This window comes from Sciurus carolinensis, chromosome X (assembly GCF_902686445.1).
Source record: "Sciurus carolinensis chromosome X, mSciCar1.2, whole genome shotgun sequence".
Lineage (NCBI taxonomy): Eukaryota > Metazoa > Chordata > Mammalia > Rodentia > Sciuridae > Sciurus > Sciurus carolinensis.
This window is the reverse complement of record NC_062232.1, coordinates 34,620,475-34,641,600: the sequence shown is the minus strand read 5'-3', so window position 1 is coordinate 34,641,600 and position 21,126 is coordinate 34,620,475. Positions and strand designations below refer to the sequence as shown.

The 21,126-nt window shown below is 32.8% G+C and overlaps 1 protein-coding gene across 12 annotated transcripts in view; it reads left to right on the top strand.

Annotated features, from left to right (window-relative positions):
- Cask (calcium/calmodulin dependent serine protein kinase) overlaps positions 1–21,126 on the top strand; it is a 361,598-nt gene that overhangs the window by 75,189 nt on the left and 265,283 nt on the right. For 7 of the 12 annotated variants that reach the window (XM_047535425.1, XM_047535422.1, XM_047535427.1 and 4 more), the window contains exon 2: positions 2,376–2,488. In XM_047535425.1, coding sequence (XP_047391381.1) covers positions 2,376–2,488 — 113 coding nt within the window. Of the gene's footprint in view, positions 1–2,375; positions 2,507–21,126 lie in introns of all 12 variants that reach the window. The other 5 variants (XM_047535418.1, XM_047535424.1, XM_047535417.1 and 2 more) reach the window with 1 other exon arrangement.

Sequence of the window (21,126 nt, the reverse complement as noted above, 5' to 3'; positions counted from 1 at the left end):
ACTTAGCGCAGTGGTAAAGCATCCCTGGGTTCAATTCCCAGTACCACAAAAGAAATTATCAGTTTCTGCGGAGTTTTAAGTTGAAGGTGAAATCATACACACACACACACACACACAAAACCTTTAAGTAAATTTTGGTATCATTTTAGGGTATTAAATTTGGTTCACTTTTTTAGCCCCCTGGATGTCATTGAACAACTGACTCTTAAAATGCTTTACTGTGACTTGTCTTCAGGTCCTGAATAGTTCATAGATAACACTATTTTTTTCTTTGTCCCATGTTATAAAATTAGCTTAAATAACTGGGAATATAAGTTCATGAATTTTAAACTTTCTGTGTATTATTGTTCCATTATTCCTTTTTCTCTCCTTTCTCCCTGGCTTTCTTAGTTTTACTCTTACTAAAAGGGTGGCGGGGAGAAGCTATGCTTTCTTCCTCAGCTTTGTTCAAGCAGGAAAAAGTGAAGAATTGACTCGATTGACCCTGAACAATTCCACATACAGATCTCGGAAAGTTTCCAAAATGATGTAGTGAATTGAAGCACACTACACAAATGTAAATATAAATAGAGTCCCAAGGGTTTGTGTGTGGACAAAAACCAATTACGTTAAGCATTTCCTGAAATTGCTTGCTATTGTTAGAATACTCACAAGTAAGACATCCAGGTTGAGAATGAAAACATTTGTGGGAGTCCTGCCTCACTTTGTTGTGTTGTCACAGAAGAAAATCTTTGAAGGGTTTTGAGTGATTATTGAAAAGGTCTTCTTTTCATTAAGTTTTGAAATGTACATTATTACCCTTTCTTTTCTTTCCAGGTTAGCTTTGTTAGGTCATTTGAAGAGAGATTTGAAGCTGTGGTGTAATTGATGTCCTCATGCTGGTGATCATGTGATTTGGGAGAAATGTTTAATTCTAGGTTAAATTTCATTCATTTGTCCTCTAATTAAAAAAAAAGACAAACTAAGGCAAGCAGTATCACAAGGTATTCTTGTGTAAATGAAGAATCTTTTCATATATGCTATTGAGCACATACATCTAGCTATACTGTTTCGACCTGTGTGAAGGCATTCTTTTGTCTGTTCTCCCTCCCCAGCAGGTAAAAAATGAACACATAGGTACATGTGTATGTTTTTGTAATTGGTGAATTATACCATAGTCAAATACACTGCTGTAGTACATTGCTATTGTGTTGTATTAATAGTCAATTCAAACACACACACAAATCTTTGATTATCTTGAGTTCTGATAGTTATTTGGTGACTTAATCTCAAAGAACAATGTCTGTGTGTGCTTGTGTATGCATGTGTGTTTGTATTGCCTGAGTGTGAGCATTGACTTTTTTTAAAGCTAGGGATAGAACCTAGGACCTCATGCATGCCAGGTAAAAACTATACCATGAACATATATCCCCAACCTGAACATTGGCATTTAAAAATTTTTAATGACTCCTATTAAGAATCACTACTTTAGATTGAGGAGAAGACTGGGTAAGCAAACAACTGGACCAGTGACTCTGCTGGTATAAATTATTTCCTTTCCTGTGGCAGTTTAAAACAATTCTAATTTGAAGTTTAAGGAGGGCAAAGGATTGCTCTGAATTCAAGTGAGACTGGAGAGATTGCTGGAGGTCAAATCATGCATGAAGTGCCGTTTGGCCAGATTTTATTGGGAGTGTATTCTTTTCCCTATTTTATTTAGGAATTACTTATATATTTTGTTTCTTGATTAGATATGTGTATTATAAGTACTTTCTCTGAGATTTTAAGCAGAGACATGAGATTTTCATTTTTAAACTATTACTGCAAGAATGAATGGCAGAGACAAATTCTGTTGTCATGGCAAAAGATGGTAGTAGCTCAAACTAGGGTATGAGACATGGAGAGAAGTGGACAGGTTTGAGAGATATTTGATATAAATTCAGTAGGACTTGTTAGTGCATATTAGATAAGTGGTGAGTAAGATGGGAGGAAGGTGTCAAGAATGACTTCACTTTTATACTACCACTGCTATGGACCTCACTTTGTTTAAGGTGTTGATAATCTATATAGAATATGACAATGACTATTTGCCTTGAACATAAAAAATACTATGTAGAATTTTTTAAAAATGATTTCAAATAGCAAATAGCTTCCGTTTTTTCTGGTTTGATAATATTTTTAAACGATGAATTGCCTCATGAATTTCAGAAAAATATGTTCAAATTACATTACTTAAATTTTCCTTTGAAAATTATATTCCATCAGGAATTTAAAATTAAACATCTTGGTGATTATGTAGTATGTCTACAGTAGATAATGAAACACAGTAAGATGTGATATGAAAGAGGGACTTAAGAGAATCAATAAATTAAAATTGACTTTTTTTTGTTTTTTAGGGGTCCCTTCAGTGTTGTACGACGATGTATCAACAGAGAAACTGGGCAACAATTTGCTGTAAAAATTGTTGATGTAGCCAAGTTCACATCAAGTCCAGGGTTAAGTACAGAAGGTAAGAGATGGATTTCAAGTAAGTTATTTGATGTCTGGCTTTATTCCATCTCCAAATCCATTTATCAACCTAACCTTCATCTGGGGGTGGGAAATCAAAGGGTATGATGTAGTGGGAAGTGGGTGGAGACAGCTTAAACTCCATTTTAGTTACTCAGAATTCTTAAAGATAGTGTTTGAAAGAGTCATTTATAGTAATAAAGTCCTTTAGGATTGTTAAAGGCCTTTTTTTTTTTTAACTAGGAAGAAAGTGAAATCTCAGCATGTATGTTTTTAGAATCTATTTGTAATTTGAATCCTATGGTATAAGACATGGGCTAGGAAGGAATGGGAAATAATTGCAAGGATGATAATTGCAGATTCAGGAGAAGCTAAGATTAGGCCTTCTCAAGTATATTAAGTATTACCTTTATGCTTATTATCTAATAGAACTAGAAGATTCTTATATCACTTTTGCCTTAAGTCTCAGATAGCATAATGTGTAAAAATTTAAAAGATCGGTACAGTTAGGACTTACAGGACTTAAAATTTTGTCTTAAGACACTAATATGTGTAATCATATTTACATGTATAAATGTTTACAAGCAATATCTAAGCATTTTAAAGTTTCTTATTTTTAAATTTTTAAGCTGTAGTTTCATGTAACCACAATTCATATTTCATAATAGATTATTATATTAACTTTTCTAATTAGCCTATCTTTTAACTTTAAGCTTTTCCACAGTCCATTAAAAGACAAATCCTTTAATCCTTTACTTTTTAATCCCAAGAGCGATGCAGTTGAGAATGTAGATTGGAAAATCTAAGGCAGAGTAACCACTTTATGTTGTATTCAGTTATCTTACTGTGGAAGTAGAAGTTCACATCAAGTTAATCTTCATGTAGATCTGCTTTCAGGATCATATCATTACTTAATTATTTTTGTGACCCTCTGAATTATTATCATTCTTATACTGTTTATAAAAGATTCTTAGAAGTTGCTACTCACAATGAATCATTGATTTTTTTAGTGCATTAATCTTTAAAATCTTATGGTAAAATTTAGAGATTTTATATTTTATGATTTCCTAGTCCCCTCGAATTGGATATTAACTACTTTTGAATATAAATTACTTAAATTTACTTTTAAGCAGGCTTTGCAACTAAAATTATATTTCTTTAAACTTTTTTTTTATAGTGCTAGGGATGGAACCCAAGGCCTCAAGCATGCTAGGCAAGCTCGTTTTTCTTAAACTTTTAACTGCCTTTGAGTTTAATATATTCTGCTTGTTTTTTCCATACCTCAGTTGTCTAATAAAGAAAACCTGAAGTATTGAAGTCATTTTGCATAGACCTAATTCACTAAACAGGTATCTTGAAACTCTTTCTTTAAATATTCTGATACTGTTTATAAAATTAGTAAGATTCCTATTTAAAAATCATGTGTTTATCAATAATTACCTATATTTAATAGGAGTAATATGAGCTAAACTCTCTTAAGCATTGTTACAAATAATTGAAATAAATATTCATAGCATATTTTAACCCAAAATTATTAATACCAGATGTTTGATTTATCTCATCATTATACCTAATTTACATTTCTAAGCTAGAGACAATTTTTAGGGAAACAATTAATTACTTTTTCATTTAGTTGAGGTAGCTTATTGACATCAGCCAGAATGTGAGACTAAATCTCTGTTTATTGTCACTTAGAGTCAAACTCCAAACTTAAAAAGGGAAGACAGCTGGGCATATATAATCCATATCCCTGGGTTTAAGTCCTGTCTTTACATAATATAACTTATGGGATACTATCATTGAGGTCATAGCTCACTCCTTCATTCCATTGATCCTTTATACTCAAAAACTTCTTTGACCTGAATGGAATCCTGTACTCTTTTATATCCAGCCTGTATGGTAGGGTCATAGCTTATACATATTCAGTGATACCCAGTTGAATTCTTCATATTTCTCATGACTTTAACTAGTTTTGGTCAGAGTTCAGAGTGCAGTGGTAGTCAAGTGAAAATATTACATTTGACCCTTTATATTTATAGCATCAAACTATAGTTTTTCCCATTATCAGCAAAATGATTCATTATAAATTAACCAAGAAACTGAAGCAGAATTTCATCTTTACCACCTCCACCTGTTTTTTTGTTTTACTTTTTGTTTTGCAATGAAATCCACATGTCCTCTGTTGCTTATGTTCACATTAGCTTCCTTACCTTTATTTTGACTTGGATACATTTTATTATAAGATGTATAATATATGTAACAAATAGTAAATTATTTTATAACATATAACCTCTATAAATAGTGCCCCCCATGACTTCCCAAACAACTTCTTTCAACCCTTTTCCAGTCACTAAAGGCAAAACATCTTATCTCCTCTGTTCTTCTGGTCCATTTAAAAATTATTAGGGTCAAAAAATGACCTTATCCATGACAGAATGTAGAAGGAGATCCTGTATTATGAAGAAACTAGTTTTGAAGTAAAATTTAATAAAAGAAATTCCTAAGTTCAAATAAGAATATCTAGAAATATCTGTTTTCTAATTAAACCAGATTCTCAGGCAATAGATATTTTAAAAATCTATTTTATCTTTCCTTTTCTACCTCATTTTATTATTTTATTCTTGGCTTTGTGGTTTATTTCATCTTTGTCAATGTCTCAATATTTTTCCTATTTTCTTAGTGCATTTCTACTCAAAATATTATGAGCAAAACAGGTTTCATAAAGGGCTGCCTGGGAATGTATCATATGCTATTTATTTGGATAGATCCTTGTAATACAAAGACAAAATGGGTACCTATACTTAAGAGACTTAAATTTTAATAGTCCCTAACCATTACTTATGTTTTTATTAGAAAAAATATATAATAAATTCTAAGTAAATAATTTACAAATCAACTTTTAAAATAAAATGTTTATTAGTTGCAGACCACCTATGTATGTTTTAATGTTAAATTCTCATTGCCCTACTAAAAATGAGGTAGTATGATTATTTGAATGTGTTCTGTATTTTGCCATCAAAATCACAATTTTTATGTTCAATAGTTTTTTTAAACTTGCAGGATGCAGGGTATCCAATAATCTTTTGAAATTATAAACAGATTTATGTGTGTATATATATATATACACACATAAATAAATAAATATATATATATATATATATAAGAGAGAGAGAGAGAGAGAGAGAGAGAGAGAGAGAGAGAGAGATACCACAACTTTTGTTAGATTCCTAATAAGGCATATTATTCCTAAATAATTTAGAATTTCTCCTTTCATATGTATGAAAAAGTGAATTTGATACTTGTAAACATGAGGCAAAGCAGTTTCTATTAAATGAAAGCTGGATGAATTCATGTTAGAATATTACTTCCGATTAGAAGATATTTTAATACTTATATACATAGTTTCCAATAATGAAATCCCAAGATTATGATCTTGAACTTTCAATTAATACACTTTTGTCCCTTACTCTGCTGAGCCACTAATTAAATTAGACTTTTATTTTAAAAATAGGTGTCCAAATTAATTCGGGTAAATAAGGAAATTAGAAGGAGGAAAATGGATGGGATTAAGAACTGAATTGTCAAAGTTCTGAGTTCTTAATAGGACTCAGTTCTTTGTGGTTTAATTGTTAGAGTCAAGTCCAAAAATGGCAGTTTTTGCTTTGGAATATTATAAGTTGTCCTCTAGAGAGGGTATAGATTGGGTTCCAGTTTATGTAGTCTCCAAGAATATCTTTGTTCTAAAAGTCCTGTGGTAGCAAGTGATGTCAGTGAAATTGGAGGAGTATGGTTTTTAGACACATAAAACACAATATTTAGACCCATATCGCCACAAAAGGAATGAAAAAACTGACAAAAATGTCAGAATCAACCCTGGAAGATCTGTGACGGAGGGGGGCAGGGCAGTGCTGGGTATGGAACCCAGGGCCTCACACATACAAGGTAAGCTGCACCCCCAGCAACACCCTGTTCTTTTGAGATGGGGTCACGCTGTATTGTCCAGGCTGGCCTGGAACTTGTGATCATCCTATCTCACCCTCCTGAGTAGCTGGAATTACAGGTGCATGCCACTGTGCCTGGCAACCCAAAAAGAATTAAAGTAAGAAAAAAATGACTGATTCTTGGTAAGAACAGTGAACTTCATAGCACTATACCTTGCAGCATTCCCATCTGCCTCTCTTTAGCTTCTTAGTATCCTTGAAAACAAACAATTCAAAATTATGATGAAAACCAGCAGCCTGACAGCCACCAAAGGAGTCAAAACAGGGAAGGAACTTTTTTAAAACCTCTTTCCCAAAATATTTTCGTTGGGTGGGGTGTGGGGCTGTGTCTGGTAGTTCTTAGAAGACCCCACTTGCAAGGCTGTTTTTATTTGACCTGACTCAGAGTGCAAAAAACCTTTACTCCAGGGGCATTTGCTAAAAACTTTGAGTCAGCTGTTTAATGTCATTGCTGCCTGAGGCAATAGATAACCGGTTCAGGCAAACAGAAAACTAACTGAAAGCTTAAAAAAGAAAAGCTTAGGCATGAAATGTCCATAACATATTCCTGGGAATCAGGAAAATCATGCACATGTGTAGGGCTGTGCACATGCTCAAGAAAAATCTGAGAAGCCATCACCTCTGACTGACTGTCAAGTTCTGCAAACGGGATGGTAAGAAAGATGTCACCTCTCAGACTGAGTGTTGAAGGTATCCCCACACGTGCACAAAAACTAAGCAAACCAAACAGACTTCAGTGGTCACACACAATAAAGAATAAATTATAGAATTTATTCCCCCCAAATCATTAAGGAGAATTAAGGAACAAGAACGACAGTAAATAGCAGCAGCAGCAACAAACCCTGCAGGAGGCGGGATTCTGATGTTTAGAGTTGACACAATTCTTTTTTTTTTTTTTTTTTGCGGTATTGGGGATCAAACCCAGGGCCTTGTGCTTGCAAGGCAAGCTTACTCTACCAACTGAGCTATATCCCCAGCCCGACACAATTCTTAAAACATCCAGTTTTCAACCAAACAAGTTATAAAGTATGCATGAGAAGAAACAAGAAAATATGGCTTATGCACAGAGGGGAAAAATCAATCAGTAAAAAGTGTCCCTGAGCAAACCCAGATGTTGGACTTATTAGAAAAATAATTTAAATTAGCTATTTTTAACATGCTCAAAGAAATAAAGGAAACCATGTCTAAAAAACTAAAGGAAAATGTGAAAATGTTATCCTGCCAAATAGAAGATATCAGTAACGTGAGAAACTATTAAAAAAGAAGGAACAAGATGGAAATTCTGGAATTGAGAGGTAAAACAACCAAAGTAAAAAAATCAGTGGAGGGTCTCAGCAGCAGATTTTAGCAGGTAAAAGAAAGAATTAAAATTAGCAGACCTGAAGATAGGTTCATTGAGATTATGTCGTCTCAAGAACAGAAAGAAAAATGATGGAACTCCCAAAAAACCAAAGGTCAAATGTTGCCTCTGATATGCAGAAGCTAGCCCATAATAAGGTGGGGGTAGGGGAAAAATAGAAGTTCAGTGGATTAGACAAAAGGGAATGAAGGGAAGGGAAGGAGAATGGGAATGGGAAAGACAGTGGAATGAATCCGACATAACTTTCCTGTGTTCATGTATGAATACACCAATGAATCTCACCATCATGCATAATCACAAGACTGGGATCCTAATTAGAATAAGATATATTCCATGCCTGTATACTCACATCAGAATGGACTCTACTGTCATATATAACTAAAAAGAACCAATAAAAAAAGAAAAATGATTAAGCAACTATGGAACATCATCAAACATATCAATATATATAGGCATAAAGAAATGCCAGAAGGAGAGGAGAAAAAGGAGTATAAGGAATATTTGAAGAAATAATGGCATAGAAGTTCAACAAACTTCAAGTAGGATAAAGCCCCAAACACATCATAATTATGCTGTCAAAAGCTACAGACAAGGAAAGCAAAGCTATGAACTAGAGTATCATGAAGACAGCCAGAGAAGCAGCTAATCATATACAAAGGATCTTTAATAACATTAATGACACATTTCTCACCAGAAACTATGAAGACTAGAAAGTAATGGAATAGCATTTGAAGTGCTGAAAGTAAAAGATTGTCTACCAGGATTTCTTTAGCCAGTAAAACTATACTTAAAACCTGAAGGATAAATTAAGATAGTCCCAGAGAAACAAAAATAAACAAAAACATAAAATTTGTCACTATCTAACCTGCCCTCAAGAAATACTAAAAGCAGCCTTTTAGGCTCAAGAGAAAATATTGGATAGTAATCTGAAATCATACAAAGAAAAAAAGATCACTGTTAAATTATACAATATGTCCTCTCTGACCCCAGTGGAATGAAATGATAACTCAATAACACAAGAAAATTTGGGGATTTCACAAATAAGTGGGAGTTAAACAGCACATTACTAAATGGCCAATGGGTCAAAGAAGAAGTAGCAAGGAAAATTATCAGATGGATATAAACAAAAGCATAGTATACAAAAATCAATGTGATTGGGCAAAAGCATTAGAAATTTATTATTGTAAGTTCCTACATTGAAAATTAAGAACAAGCTCAAATCAATAACAACACTCTACTTTAAGAAACTACAAAAGAAATCTAAAACCAAGGCAGAAAGAAGAAAATAATGAAGATTATAGGAGAAGTAAATGAAGTGGAGAATAGAAAAACAATGTAGAAAATTGTTGGAACCAAAAGTTGCTTCTTTGAAAAGATAAAAAAAGTAGCCTTTATCTATATTGATCAGTAAAAGGAGATGTTCCAAATTAATAAATCAGAAAATAGAGGATATTACTAGTGGCATTATTAAAATAAGGGTCATAAGAGAATACCATGAAAAATTGTATGTCAACCAATTAGATAGTCTAGTTGAAATGAACTAATTTCTTCAAGACTGACTTAAGAATAAATAGAGTTTTGTAAGTTCTTTGTAAATTTTGGAGATTAGTGCTCTATCTGAAGTGCATGTGGAAAAGATTTTCTCCCACTCTGTAGGCTCTCTTTTCACATTATTGATTGTTTCCTTTGAAAAATACAAAGAACCCAATCAATAAATGGGCCAAGGAACTGGACAGCCACTTTATAGAAGAAGATATACAGGTGATTAATAAATATATGAAAAAGTGTTCAACATCTCTAGTAATTACAGAAATGCAAATTAAAACAACTCTTAAGATTTCATCTTGCTCCAATTAGAATGACTATTATCAAGAACATAAACAATAATAGATATTGGAATGGATGTGGGGAAAAAGGCACACTCATCTTTTGCTGGTAGAGTTGCAAATTGGTGCATCCACTCTGGAAAGAAGCATGGAGAATCCTCAGAAAACTTGGAATGAACCCACCTTTTGACCCAGTTATCCCACTCCTTGGTTTATACCCAAAGGACTTAAAATTAGCATACTACAGTACCACAGCCACATCAATGTTTATAGCACCTCAATTCACAATAGTAGATTGTGGAACCAACCTAGATGCCCTTCAACAGATGAATGGATAAAGAAACTGACGTATATATACACAATGGAATATTATTCAGCCATAAAGAAGAATGAAATTATGGCATTTACAGGTAAATGGATGGAATTGGAGAATATCATGCTAAGTGAAATAAACCAATCCCAAAAAAACCAAAGACCGAATGTTTTCCCTGATAAGTGGATGATGATACATAATGGGGGTGGGGGTGGGGGTGAGAGAAGAATGGAGGAACTTCAGATTATGTAGAGGAAAGTGAGAGGGAGGAGGGGGCAAGGGTATGAAAGATGGTAGAATGAAACAGACATCATTACCCTGTGTACATGTGTAATTTCACAAATGGTGTGAAGCTACATGGTGCACAACCATAAAAAAGAAAAGTGGTACCCCATTTGTGTACAATGAATCAAAATTCAGTCTGTAAAAATAAATTTAAAAAATAAAGTTTTTTAAATGGCATAAAAAAGAAGAAATAGAATATCTGAATAGACCTATAATAAGAAAAGATTGTGTAACTGAAAATTTCCCATAAAGAAATTTGTAATGGGTATGGGATTTCTTTTTGAGATGATTAAATGTTCAGTATATGAATGTGGTAATGGTTGCATGGTTGTGAATATATTAAAATCCACTAAACTGTACACTTTGTAGGGAAATTGTACGGTATGTGAATTCTATTGCAATAAAAGTGTTTTAAGTGTTATATGCCATGATTAAGTGGAATTTATATAAGAAGTTCATGTTTGGTTAAACATTAAAAATCAATCAGTATGGGCTGGGGATGTTGCTCGGTGATAGAATGCCTGCCTGATATGTGCTAGGCAATGGGTTCTGTCCCCAGCACTGCAAAAGAAAAAAAATCAATGTAAAACACATCATTTATTGGGCAGAGTCCCAAATGACCCAGAGAAGAGATTTGTCATTCACATGAAAAGCTAATAAGCACAAGCAAAACTTCAACAGAACAAACCAATAAGAATTTCACTACATTGAGCAAGTATAGTATCCAATACAAGATCGGAAAAATGCAATCAGTCTTTGTAGTCCTAATGACATAGGACAATCTTTTAGCTTAAATAGCAAAGATTGAACTGTGGCACTATTTGTTTGAAAGGGAAATGTGAATAAAAACAGAGCTCAGTAGTCTAAGCTTTCTCAGACTAGAATAAAAACTTTCTCCTAAATTATGCCAAGATAATATTATATGTATATTCGTTGGCTAGAAATTACTGTTCTTGATATGGGAATAGGTACACTAAGAATTTTCATGAGAAAGTAAAAGTAAATGGTTCCTGCTATTATATTGCAATTAGTTAATGAGAGTATTAGTGACATAAAATCACCTGTTAACATATTGTGTTTACCATTTATTGCCTAATAAATTCTGTATTTCATTGTTTCAGAGCACATATTACCAATAAGGTCAAATTTACATTTTCAAAAAAACCCATGTTACTAATAAAAGATGGACAACAGTCAAATGATCATCTCAGTAGACATAGAAAAAGCATTTTTAAAACCCCAATACCCTTACATGATTAAAACCACTGAACAAACTATTGAGTAGAAGGTAACTTCAACCTTTTAAAAGATAATTAAAACAAATGGCTAACTTCATATCAAATGTTTGAAAACAACACTTTTCTCTTAAGATCAGGAATAAGACAGGGAGTCTGTTCTCAGCACTTTTATTCAACATTGTACTGAAAATTTTTAGCCCAGGCAATAATGCAAGGAATAGAAATAAAAACTATCCAGATTTGAAAGGTAAAAATTAAACTTCATTTGTAGAGAACATAATCCTTTATGTAGAAAATCTGAAGAACACCACAAAACCCTTAGATGTAAGCAGTGAGCTTAGCAAGTCTGCTGCATACAAGACCAATATACAGAAATCATTTATATTTCTAAACAATAACAGTGAAAATCTGAAAAATGAAATTAAAAAAACAAACCCATTTACCATAACATCAAAGTAAATGAAATACTTAGGAATATATTTAACCAAGAAAGTTTGAGACTTGCTAACTAAAAACTGTAAAATATTGAGAAAACTAAGGAAGTCCCAAGTAAATGATAAGACCTCCCATATTCTTTGCTCAGAAGACTTAATATTATTGACATACTAATTATAAAATTCACTTGGAAAGCAAGGGACCCTAAATAGGCATAATCTGAAGACAAAAGGACAGAGTAGGAGGACCCACATTTACCAATTTCAAAATTTCCAACAAGGCTACATTAATACACTTAAAGTGTAGTACTGCATAAGGATAGACATAGATTAATGAAATTGAATTAAGAGTTTGGTAATAAACCCACGCATTTTGTTTCATTTTGGGAGTTTGTTTTGGTTTTTGAGGTGGTTTTACTATGTTGCCTAAGCTGGTTTCGAAGCCCCGTTCTCAAATGATCCTCTTGCCTCAGCCTCCCGAGTAACAAGGACTATGGGTTTTCAGCACTGTGCCTGTCAAACCCATAGATTTAAGGTTACGTTAATTTTAACAGTGTTGCCAAGACAGTCAAAACAGTGACATTGGGACAACTGAACATTGACATGCAATGAAAGTGGACCCCTTCCTCTCAGCATATACAAAAATTAACATAAAGTAGATCAAAGATCCAAATGTATGAATTAAAACCATGAAACTTAGAAAAAAACAGTCATAATTCTTCATGACCTTGGATTGAACACTGGTTTCGTAGATATGAAACCTAAAGTACAAGCAGTCAAATTAAAAATCAATAAATTATCTTTCATCAGAATTACAAACTTTTGTGTTTCAAAGAATACTATCGAGAAAGTAAAATGATAAGATATAGAATTAGGGAAAATATTTGCAAATCATCTATTTGATAAGATCCTATATCCCAAATATAACCTTGAAATACAATAACCCTTGCAAGTCAACATTAAATAAGAAGATAACTCAGTTAAAAATGACAATAGGTTTGAAGAGACTTCTTCAATGAATATTTACAGATGGTCAATAAACATATAAAGAGATGCTTGACATTATTAGTCTTTAGGAAAATGAAAATCCAAACCATAATGAGATGCTACTTCACACCAACTAGGATGTCTATACTCAGAAAGACAAACATCTGTTGACAAGGGTATGCAGAATTTGAAACCCTCATTTGTTGCTGTTAGTAATGTAAAATGGTGTAGCTGCTGTGGAAGAATTTGGCAGTTCCTCAAATATTGAACTTAGAGTACCTCATGATCTAGCAATTCCAATCCTAGATATATACCCAAAACTATTGACAATAGTTTTCACAACCTTTGCACAAAAACTGGTGCATGAATATTCATAGCCACAGTATTTGTAGTCAAATTGTGGAAACAAACCTAAATATCCATCAATTGATTGATGAATGGACAAACAAAATAGACTGTTTCATATAACAGAATATTATTCAACTTTAAAAAGGAATAAACATATGCAAGACTGATCAACATTGGAAAGTTAATATAATCCATCACAGCAAGCTAAAGAAAATCATTCGATCATGTCAGCAGGTGCAGATAAGGTTTTTGACAAAATCTAACACCCATTCATGATAAAAAAAATAACTTTCAGGAAACTAGAACTAAAAGGCAACTTCCTCAACTTTATAAAGAAGATCCACAAAACACTTCAGCTAACATAATTAATGGTGAGACTAGATGCTTTCCCCCTAAAATTGGGAATAAGGCAAAGATATCCCTGTTTACCTCTCCTATTCGATATCCTACTGGAAGTTATAGCTAATGGAATAAGACAGGGTAAAAGAACAAAAGCTGTAAAAACTGGGAAAGAAGAACTAAAACTATCTTTTTATTCTTAGATGGTATGATTGTCTTATGTAGAAAATCCCAAAGAATCAAAAGCAACAAAACATAACACTCTGGAACTAAGAAATGATTTTAGCAAGGTTGAAGGTTACAAGACAAAGATGCAAAAGTCTTGCTTTCCTATATAACAGCAGTGAGTAACTGGACTTTGAACTAAAAATACAAAACCATCACATTAATGTCAAAAAAACGCTGAAATATTTATGTGTAAATTTAAGAAAATGTATATAGGACCTATATAAAGAAAACTTTAAAACTGTGATAAAATAGATTTTTAAGGAGATCCACATACATAGGGAAATATTTGATGGTCGTTGTTGGGAAGACTCAATGTTGTTAAGGGTCAGTTCTTCCCAACTTCATCTACACATTCATTGCAATTTTTGAATACCAACAAACATTGTAAATTTTATAGGAAAAAGCAAAAAGATCCAGAAGAGGTACTATTATTAGAGAGAATCAGAGTTGGAGGACTGACATTAACTGACATTAGTTCTTACTTAAAATCTATAGTAACATGACAGTGTGTTATTGGTGAAAGAATAAACAAAGAGATCAATGGAATAGAATAAAGAACCCAGAAATAAATCCACACAAATATAGCCAATTGATCTTTGACAAAGTAGCAAGGGCAATCCAATGAAGAAAAAGATAGTTTTTCAACAAATGGTGCTGAATACCTGGTCATCCACATGGAAAATAATTGCAACAACAGAACTTACATCTTTCGGATACGTTTGCTTGTGATGCTTTCCCCTAAGAATGGGAATAAGGCAAGGTGACCCTTCTCACCAATCTTATTCAACATACTGCAAGAAATCATTACAATATGGTAGGAAAAATAAATGTTTTAGTTTTTCATCACTGGGACCAAAATACCCAACAAGAACGATTTAGAAAAAGGAAAGTTTATTTGGGGTTCATAGTTTCAGAGATCTCAGTCCATACATAGCCAGTCCCATTGCTGTAGGTCTAAGATAAGGCAGCACAACATGGGGGAAGGGCCCAGGGAAAGCTGCTCAGCTCATGGTGGGGTCAAGACTGGCACAGAGAGAAGGGAAGGGACCCTAGGGAAGATGATCCTTCCAAGGCACACCCCCACTTACTCACCTCCTCCAGACATACCCCACCTGCCTACAGTGACCACCCAGTCAGTCCATTCAAACTAAGATGGACTGATTAGGTTACAGCTTTCATAATTTAATCATTTACCTTTGAACATTCCTGCTAACACAGAATCTTTAGGGGCACACCTCATATCCAAACCATAACAGTAAATATAAGCATATAGACAAAAAAGGAAGAAACAAAATTTTCTATTTGCAGATGAAATGAATGTCTGTGGACAAAATCCTAAAGAATGTATAAAAGAGAGAGTGAACCTGTAAACCACAGTTGAAAACAAAGTCATTTGCATTTGTAAAACAAAATTAATTGAATACTTAGATATAAATATACTACAAAGCATATACAAACCTGATATGATGAAAACAAAATGATGAGAGAAATCAAAGATCTAAATAAAGAGATGTACTCTGTTCATAGATGGAAGACTCACCATAATAAAGATATAATTTCTCCTCAAATTTATCTCTAGGTTTGACCCAGTTTCAATTAAAATTCCAGGAAGATTTTCTTTGTGACTATAAGAAAGCTTATCCTAAAATGTTTCTGGAAAGGAAAGAGTACAAAAATAGCTAAAGCCATAATAAAGTGGGAGGAATTATTCTGTCCCCATTTTAAGTATATATAGCTATAGGCATTCATACAATGTGGTACTAGCAAAGGGATAAACACATAGACCAATGGAACAGATTCAGTTTTCCAGAAGTAGCTCTGCAAGTACAGGCAACTGATTTTTGATGAAGGTTCAAAGAAAAGATAATGTTTTTAAACAAATGATAGTGGAACAATTGGACATCCATAGACCAAAAATGAACCCAAACCTCATATCCTATATGAAAACCAACTCAAAATGGGACATAGATTTAAATGCAAAGCATGAAACTACATAACTTTTAAAATAAAATATACCAGAAAATCATTGAGACCTAGAGCTAGATTAAAAAAATCGTCAGACATGACACTAAATACATCGTTCATTGATTAAAAAACAAATTGTACATTTTAAAAAGAGAGCAACAATTAAATAAGTAGGTAAAAGACATGAACATTTGCCCAAAAGTTATATGAGTTCTAACAAAGCACATGAAAATATATTCAATATCATTATCCATTAGGGAAATCAAAATCACAATGAGATGTCACTGTACACTTTCTAGAACACTTACAATAAAAAATAGTGATAATGCCATTTTCTGGCAAGGGTACAAAGACAATAGATCTTTCATGCATTGCTGGTGGGAATATAAAGTAATACAGTAATCTGAAAAGTAGCATGTTTAGAATATTAAACATTCACTTTTCATACAACCCAGCAATTATATTCAAGGGAAGTGTACATCCCAGAGAAATGAAAACTTGGGTTCACACTAAGACCTGTAGTCAGTTTTCATAACTGCTTTATTCATAATAGGTAAAATTTGGAAAACACCAAAATATCCTACAATAATTATGGTCCCTCCATACCATGAAATATTGTTCAGCAATAAAAAAATTAAAATCTATTAATACATGAAACAATGTGAATGAATCTTAAGGAATTATGCTTCATTTAAAAACAACTCTCAATATCATATACTGTATGATCTCCTTTATTTAAGTTTCAAAGTTATAAAATTATAGAACTGGGGAACAGATTAGTGATCATGAGGTTTGGGGCACTGCTGAGTTGGGGTAAGAATCACGAGACAAAGGTGGGTGTGCCTATAAAGGGGTAGCTTGTGGAGGATCTTTGTGGAACAGTTCTGACTTCTATTTTGGTGGCGACTACAAGAATTTGCACATGATAGTAAACTTCAGTAGCTCTCTGTATACACAAATGAGGGCATGTTTAAACTGGTGAAATTAAAATAAGGTCTGTCCATTTTACCAATGTCAGTTTCCTAGATTTGATACTGTACTATGATTATATAATATGCCACTATGGAGTGGGGGACTGGGTTAAGGGTACACAAGACCTCTGTATTATTTTTACAACTTTCTGTTAATGTACAATTATTTTAAAATAAAGAAAAATTAAGTTTTCTTATGATCTCTGTGCTCTTCCATAAAACTGATAATTAGCCTACAGATAATTGGGACTGTTGAAAAAGATATTTTATTTAACTAAAGGTTTGGTTTCCAAAATAATCCAAATTGTTCTGTACAGGCAAACCCTGATTAATGTAACTGATAGCATCATCAAACATTGTCACTTGCTTTCCTCAGGAAACATGAATATTTAATAGATTTAATTTACATAGGGAATTTATGTTCATTTTGTGGAATAATTACTAGTCTAGCTAATAAATCTGTATCTCCTCCTCTTGCATGGAGGAAGCATGCCAAAACCTTTTATTTGCAGTTGCATTTTTCATAGCATGTCTTTCACTGTGTCTTATAATTGACATACTTAGAAGCAACCCAGTAAATTTCAAGACATTAAGGGTTATGCTTTCATTGAATTTTGTCATACAAAATATCATAATGTGATTCCTAAACCATTTGATCGTGTGTTATTAAGTCCTGATCATATATTTAATATATCAAATTGTATTTTATGAATTCAGTATTTGAAGTGAAAAGATGCATTCTTTCAAATATTAATAAATTTATCCTCTGTGAACCACATCACATGTAAGTGAAACATTCCTTTTATTACTCCATTATCAGATAATCATTTTTCAGCATTGATATTATTAATCATAGATTTTTAATGATAATGAAATCCTTAAATGTGGCTAATATTTTTAAAATTACATTTCTTAATAGTGGTTTTATGGGGAAAACAGAACGGGGTTTGTATTACTTGGAATATTTAAGCAAAACTGCTGCAGACCAGATGCTAGCTACTGGTATTATTTTCAATGAAACATCTACTTTTCACAGTTACTGATCATAGTACTCATTTAATTAGTGTATGGGTCACTGGCTAGTAGATTCCTGCAGGGGATTTTCCCATTAAGTTTTTTTCCCTTGTTTACTTTTCAAATATTCTTTGTATAGAAAAATCATGTATCTCTGTAGATCTTAGATAATAAATTGTAAGTACTGTTTTAGCAAACTGCCTTTATAGTACATCTTTGGCTATTTTTCTAAATGGTTTGTGTGTGTATATTGAACCTTTTCAGACTAAAGAGTCAACTTTAAAACAAGTATATCTGGTTTTAATGAATAATGTTCCTGTATTGTGGCAGACAGTTCTGTGTAACTGTATTTTAAATAAGATAAATGTATTTAAAATAACTGTATTTTAAATAAATGTCAATGTGAAGTTTATAATTGTCTCACTAATCAAATCCTGCAGCTGTATGAAAAACTGCTGATGTATCTCTAAACCTGAGGCAATTTATAGTGATTATTCTTGAGATAAACTGTGTGAAAAAAGAAAACTGATTTCTTTCATCTTAATTTTTTTCTTTTTAAAAAATGTAGAAAAGACTTAGTCCAGATTTACCTGCTCCTGAAAACATATGGCTTTTTCTTAACTAAAATAACACATGCTTGTTCAATATAATTCTAGGTATAAATATGGCTCATTTGATATGTTGGCCGTTATCCCTAATATTAACATTTTACTTATAAATGTCTCAATCTGGTTTCCTGTCTCATTTGACTTGGTTATGTTGATAAAGTGGCTATCATGTTTATATATTAACATTCTCAAAGCTTGTTGGCTTATATATTCAGTTTCATCTTAATATCATCTTTCTGTCACATTCAGGAAATATAACAGTATTAAAGAATGTAAGATGAGAGACTCTGCTCACTTTTTATTCTGAAACAAAACAGCGTTTTAAGTATTTTTCCCTCCACTATATGTGGAGTTTCTTTTTTTAATTCTTTTTTTTTTCAGTTCTTTGCTTCTGTATATATAGCTCCTATTTTCTTTCAAATCTTCATTTTGTTAGATTTTACATTATGTGATTTAGAGAATTTCTCTGAAAGCCAAAGACATAGAAAATAGATGATTACAGAGATTTTGGTGAGTTAATAGGTGCATAAATCCTGATCTATGGATTATAGTAGACAAAACCATGCACTAGGTATAAGAAGAACTTTGCAATATAGTAACTAATTACAGTATTAAAATTTGAAGAATCAGTTCTTAGATTTCTTGAATATTTGAATTACCATCATTATATCTATATGAATTTGGTTTTGAAATAATCAAAGAAATGTCTTTTTATTCAGGTTGTTCTACAAGAATTTCTTTTGTATAATTAAATAATGTGTCAAAATTTCATTAAACTATTTTTATTAACTCATTATGCAATTCATGGTATATAACTCAAAAAAGAGATTGCTCTAGCAAAGCTCCATTTACTCCTATCTACTTTATAGAGCAAAATGAGGGAAATGGGGTGCATCCCACAAAAATAGAAAGGAGATCACTGGAGTAGAGAAGGGAATCAAGAGGGAGGAAGGAGGGTTGGGAAAAGGGAGGAACTGCAGAATGAAATTGACCAAATTACATTATGTGTGTGTGCATGTGTGTGTGTGTGTGTGTGTGTGTGTGTGTGTGTGTATACACACATGAATATACCACAGTGAATTCCACCTGTATGTATATCTATAAAACACCCATTTAAAAACAATAAATTAATAGAAGGAAGAAGACCAGTAAAGCAGAGGAAGGGGAACAGGGGAAAGGAAATAGGAAGTACTGGAGACTGAAGTGGAGCAAATTATATTCCATGCATGTTTGATTATGTCAAAATGAACCCCACTATTATGTGTAACAATAATTCACTAATAAAACATTTATAATTCCATTATATAAAAAATAGAACTAATGAAAAAATAGTAGCTTTAAAACAACAGTGAAAAGACAACTTGCATAATAGGAGAAAATCTTTGCCAATTTGACAAAGAATTAATAACCAGAATATATAAGGAACTCAACACTTAACAAAAGACAAATAATCCAATTCTTAAAAGGGCATATTATCCGAATAGATACTTCCCACAAATGGCCAACGATTATATGAAAAAAGTGCCCAATTATCATTAACCATCAGGAAAATACAAATCAAAAGTACAATGAGTTATCTTCTCACCCATTAGAATGATTATTATCACAAAAATAACAAATGCTGGAGAGGATGTGGAGAAAAAATCTTTGTACACTGTTGATGGGAATGTAAATTAGTACAGCCATTATGGAAAACAGTATGGAGATTCCTCAAAAAATAGAATCTACCATACAATCCTGCTGTCCCACTCTTGAGTATATATATTCAAAAGGAATCCATCAACATACCAAAGAGATGCCTACATTCCCCATGTTTATTGCTGCACTATTCAAAAAAGTAAAATATGGAACAAGCCTAAGTACCCATCAACAGATAAATGGATAAAGAAAATGTGGTATATATTCACAATGGAATACTGCACAGCCATAACAAAGAATGAAATCCTGTCATTCGCAGCAAACTGAATGGAGCTAAAGGGCATTAGGTGAAGTGAAATAAGCAAAATGTGGGAAGACAAGTATAGCATGTTCTCTCATATGTGGAAGCTAAAAAATGTTGACCTTAAAGTAGAATAATGATTACTAATTGTTAGAAAGGGTGGGGTGGGAGGAAGGTGGATAAAGGTTTGAGTCTGGATTTGATTAGTGTACATGCTATGCATGTGTTGAAATGTCACACCAAAACCTCCTTAATATGCACTATGCATACATGTTAATCAAAAATAAAATATTATATTTGAAAACTAGCTTATTGAGATTAGTCACAAACCTTAAAACTTACCCCTTTGAATTTTACATTTCACTGGTTTTCAATGTACAGTTTTCAGAGTTGTGTAATTCTTCTGTTTCCAGAACATTTTCATCATCCCCAAAAGAAACCCTATGTAAGCGCCCACTATTTTCCCTCTCCCCCACTTCTGGCAACCACTAACCGACTTTCTGTTTCAGTAGTGGGTATTAATGGAACAGTGTATGACTTCTATGTCTGGCTTCCTTCACTTAACATGTTTTCAAGGTTCATCTATGTTGTAGCATGTCAATACTTTGGTCTTTTTTATGGATGATTATGCCATTGTGTGGATATACCACATTTTCTATATCCATTCATCAGGTGATGGACTTTTGGGTTAAATTAGTCTTTTAGCTACTATGTATGCCACTGCCAACATTCATGTACAGTCAATCCTTATCAATGGATTCTGTATTTTTGAATTCACTTATT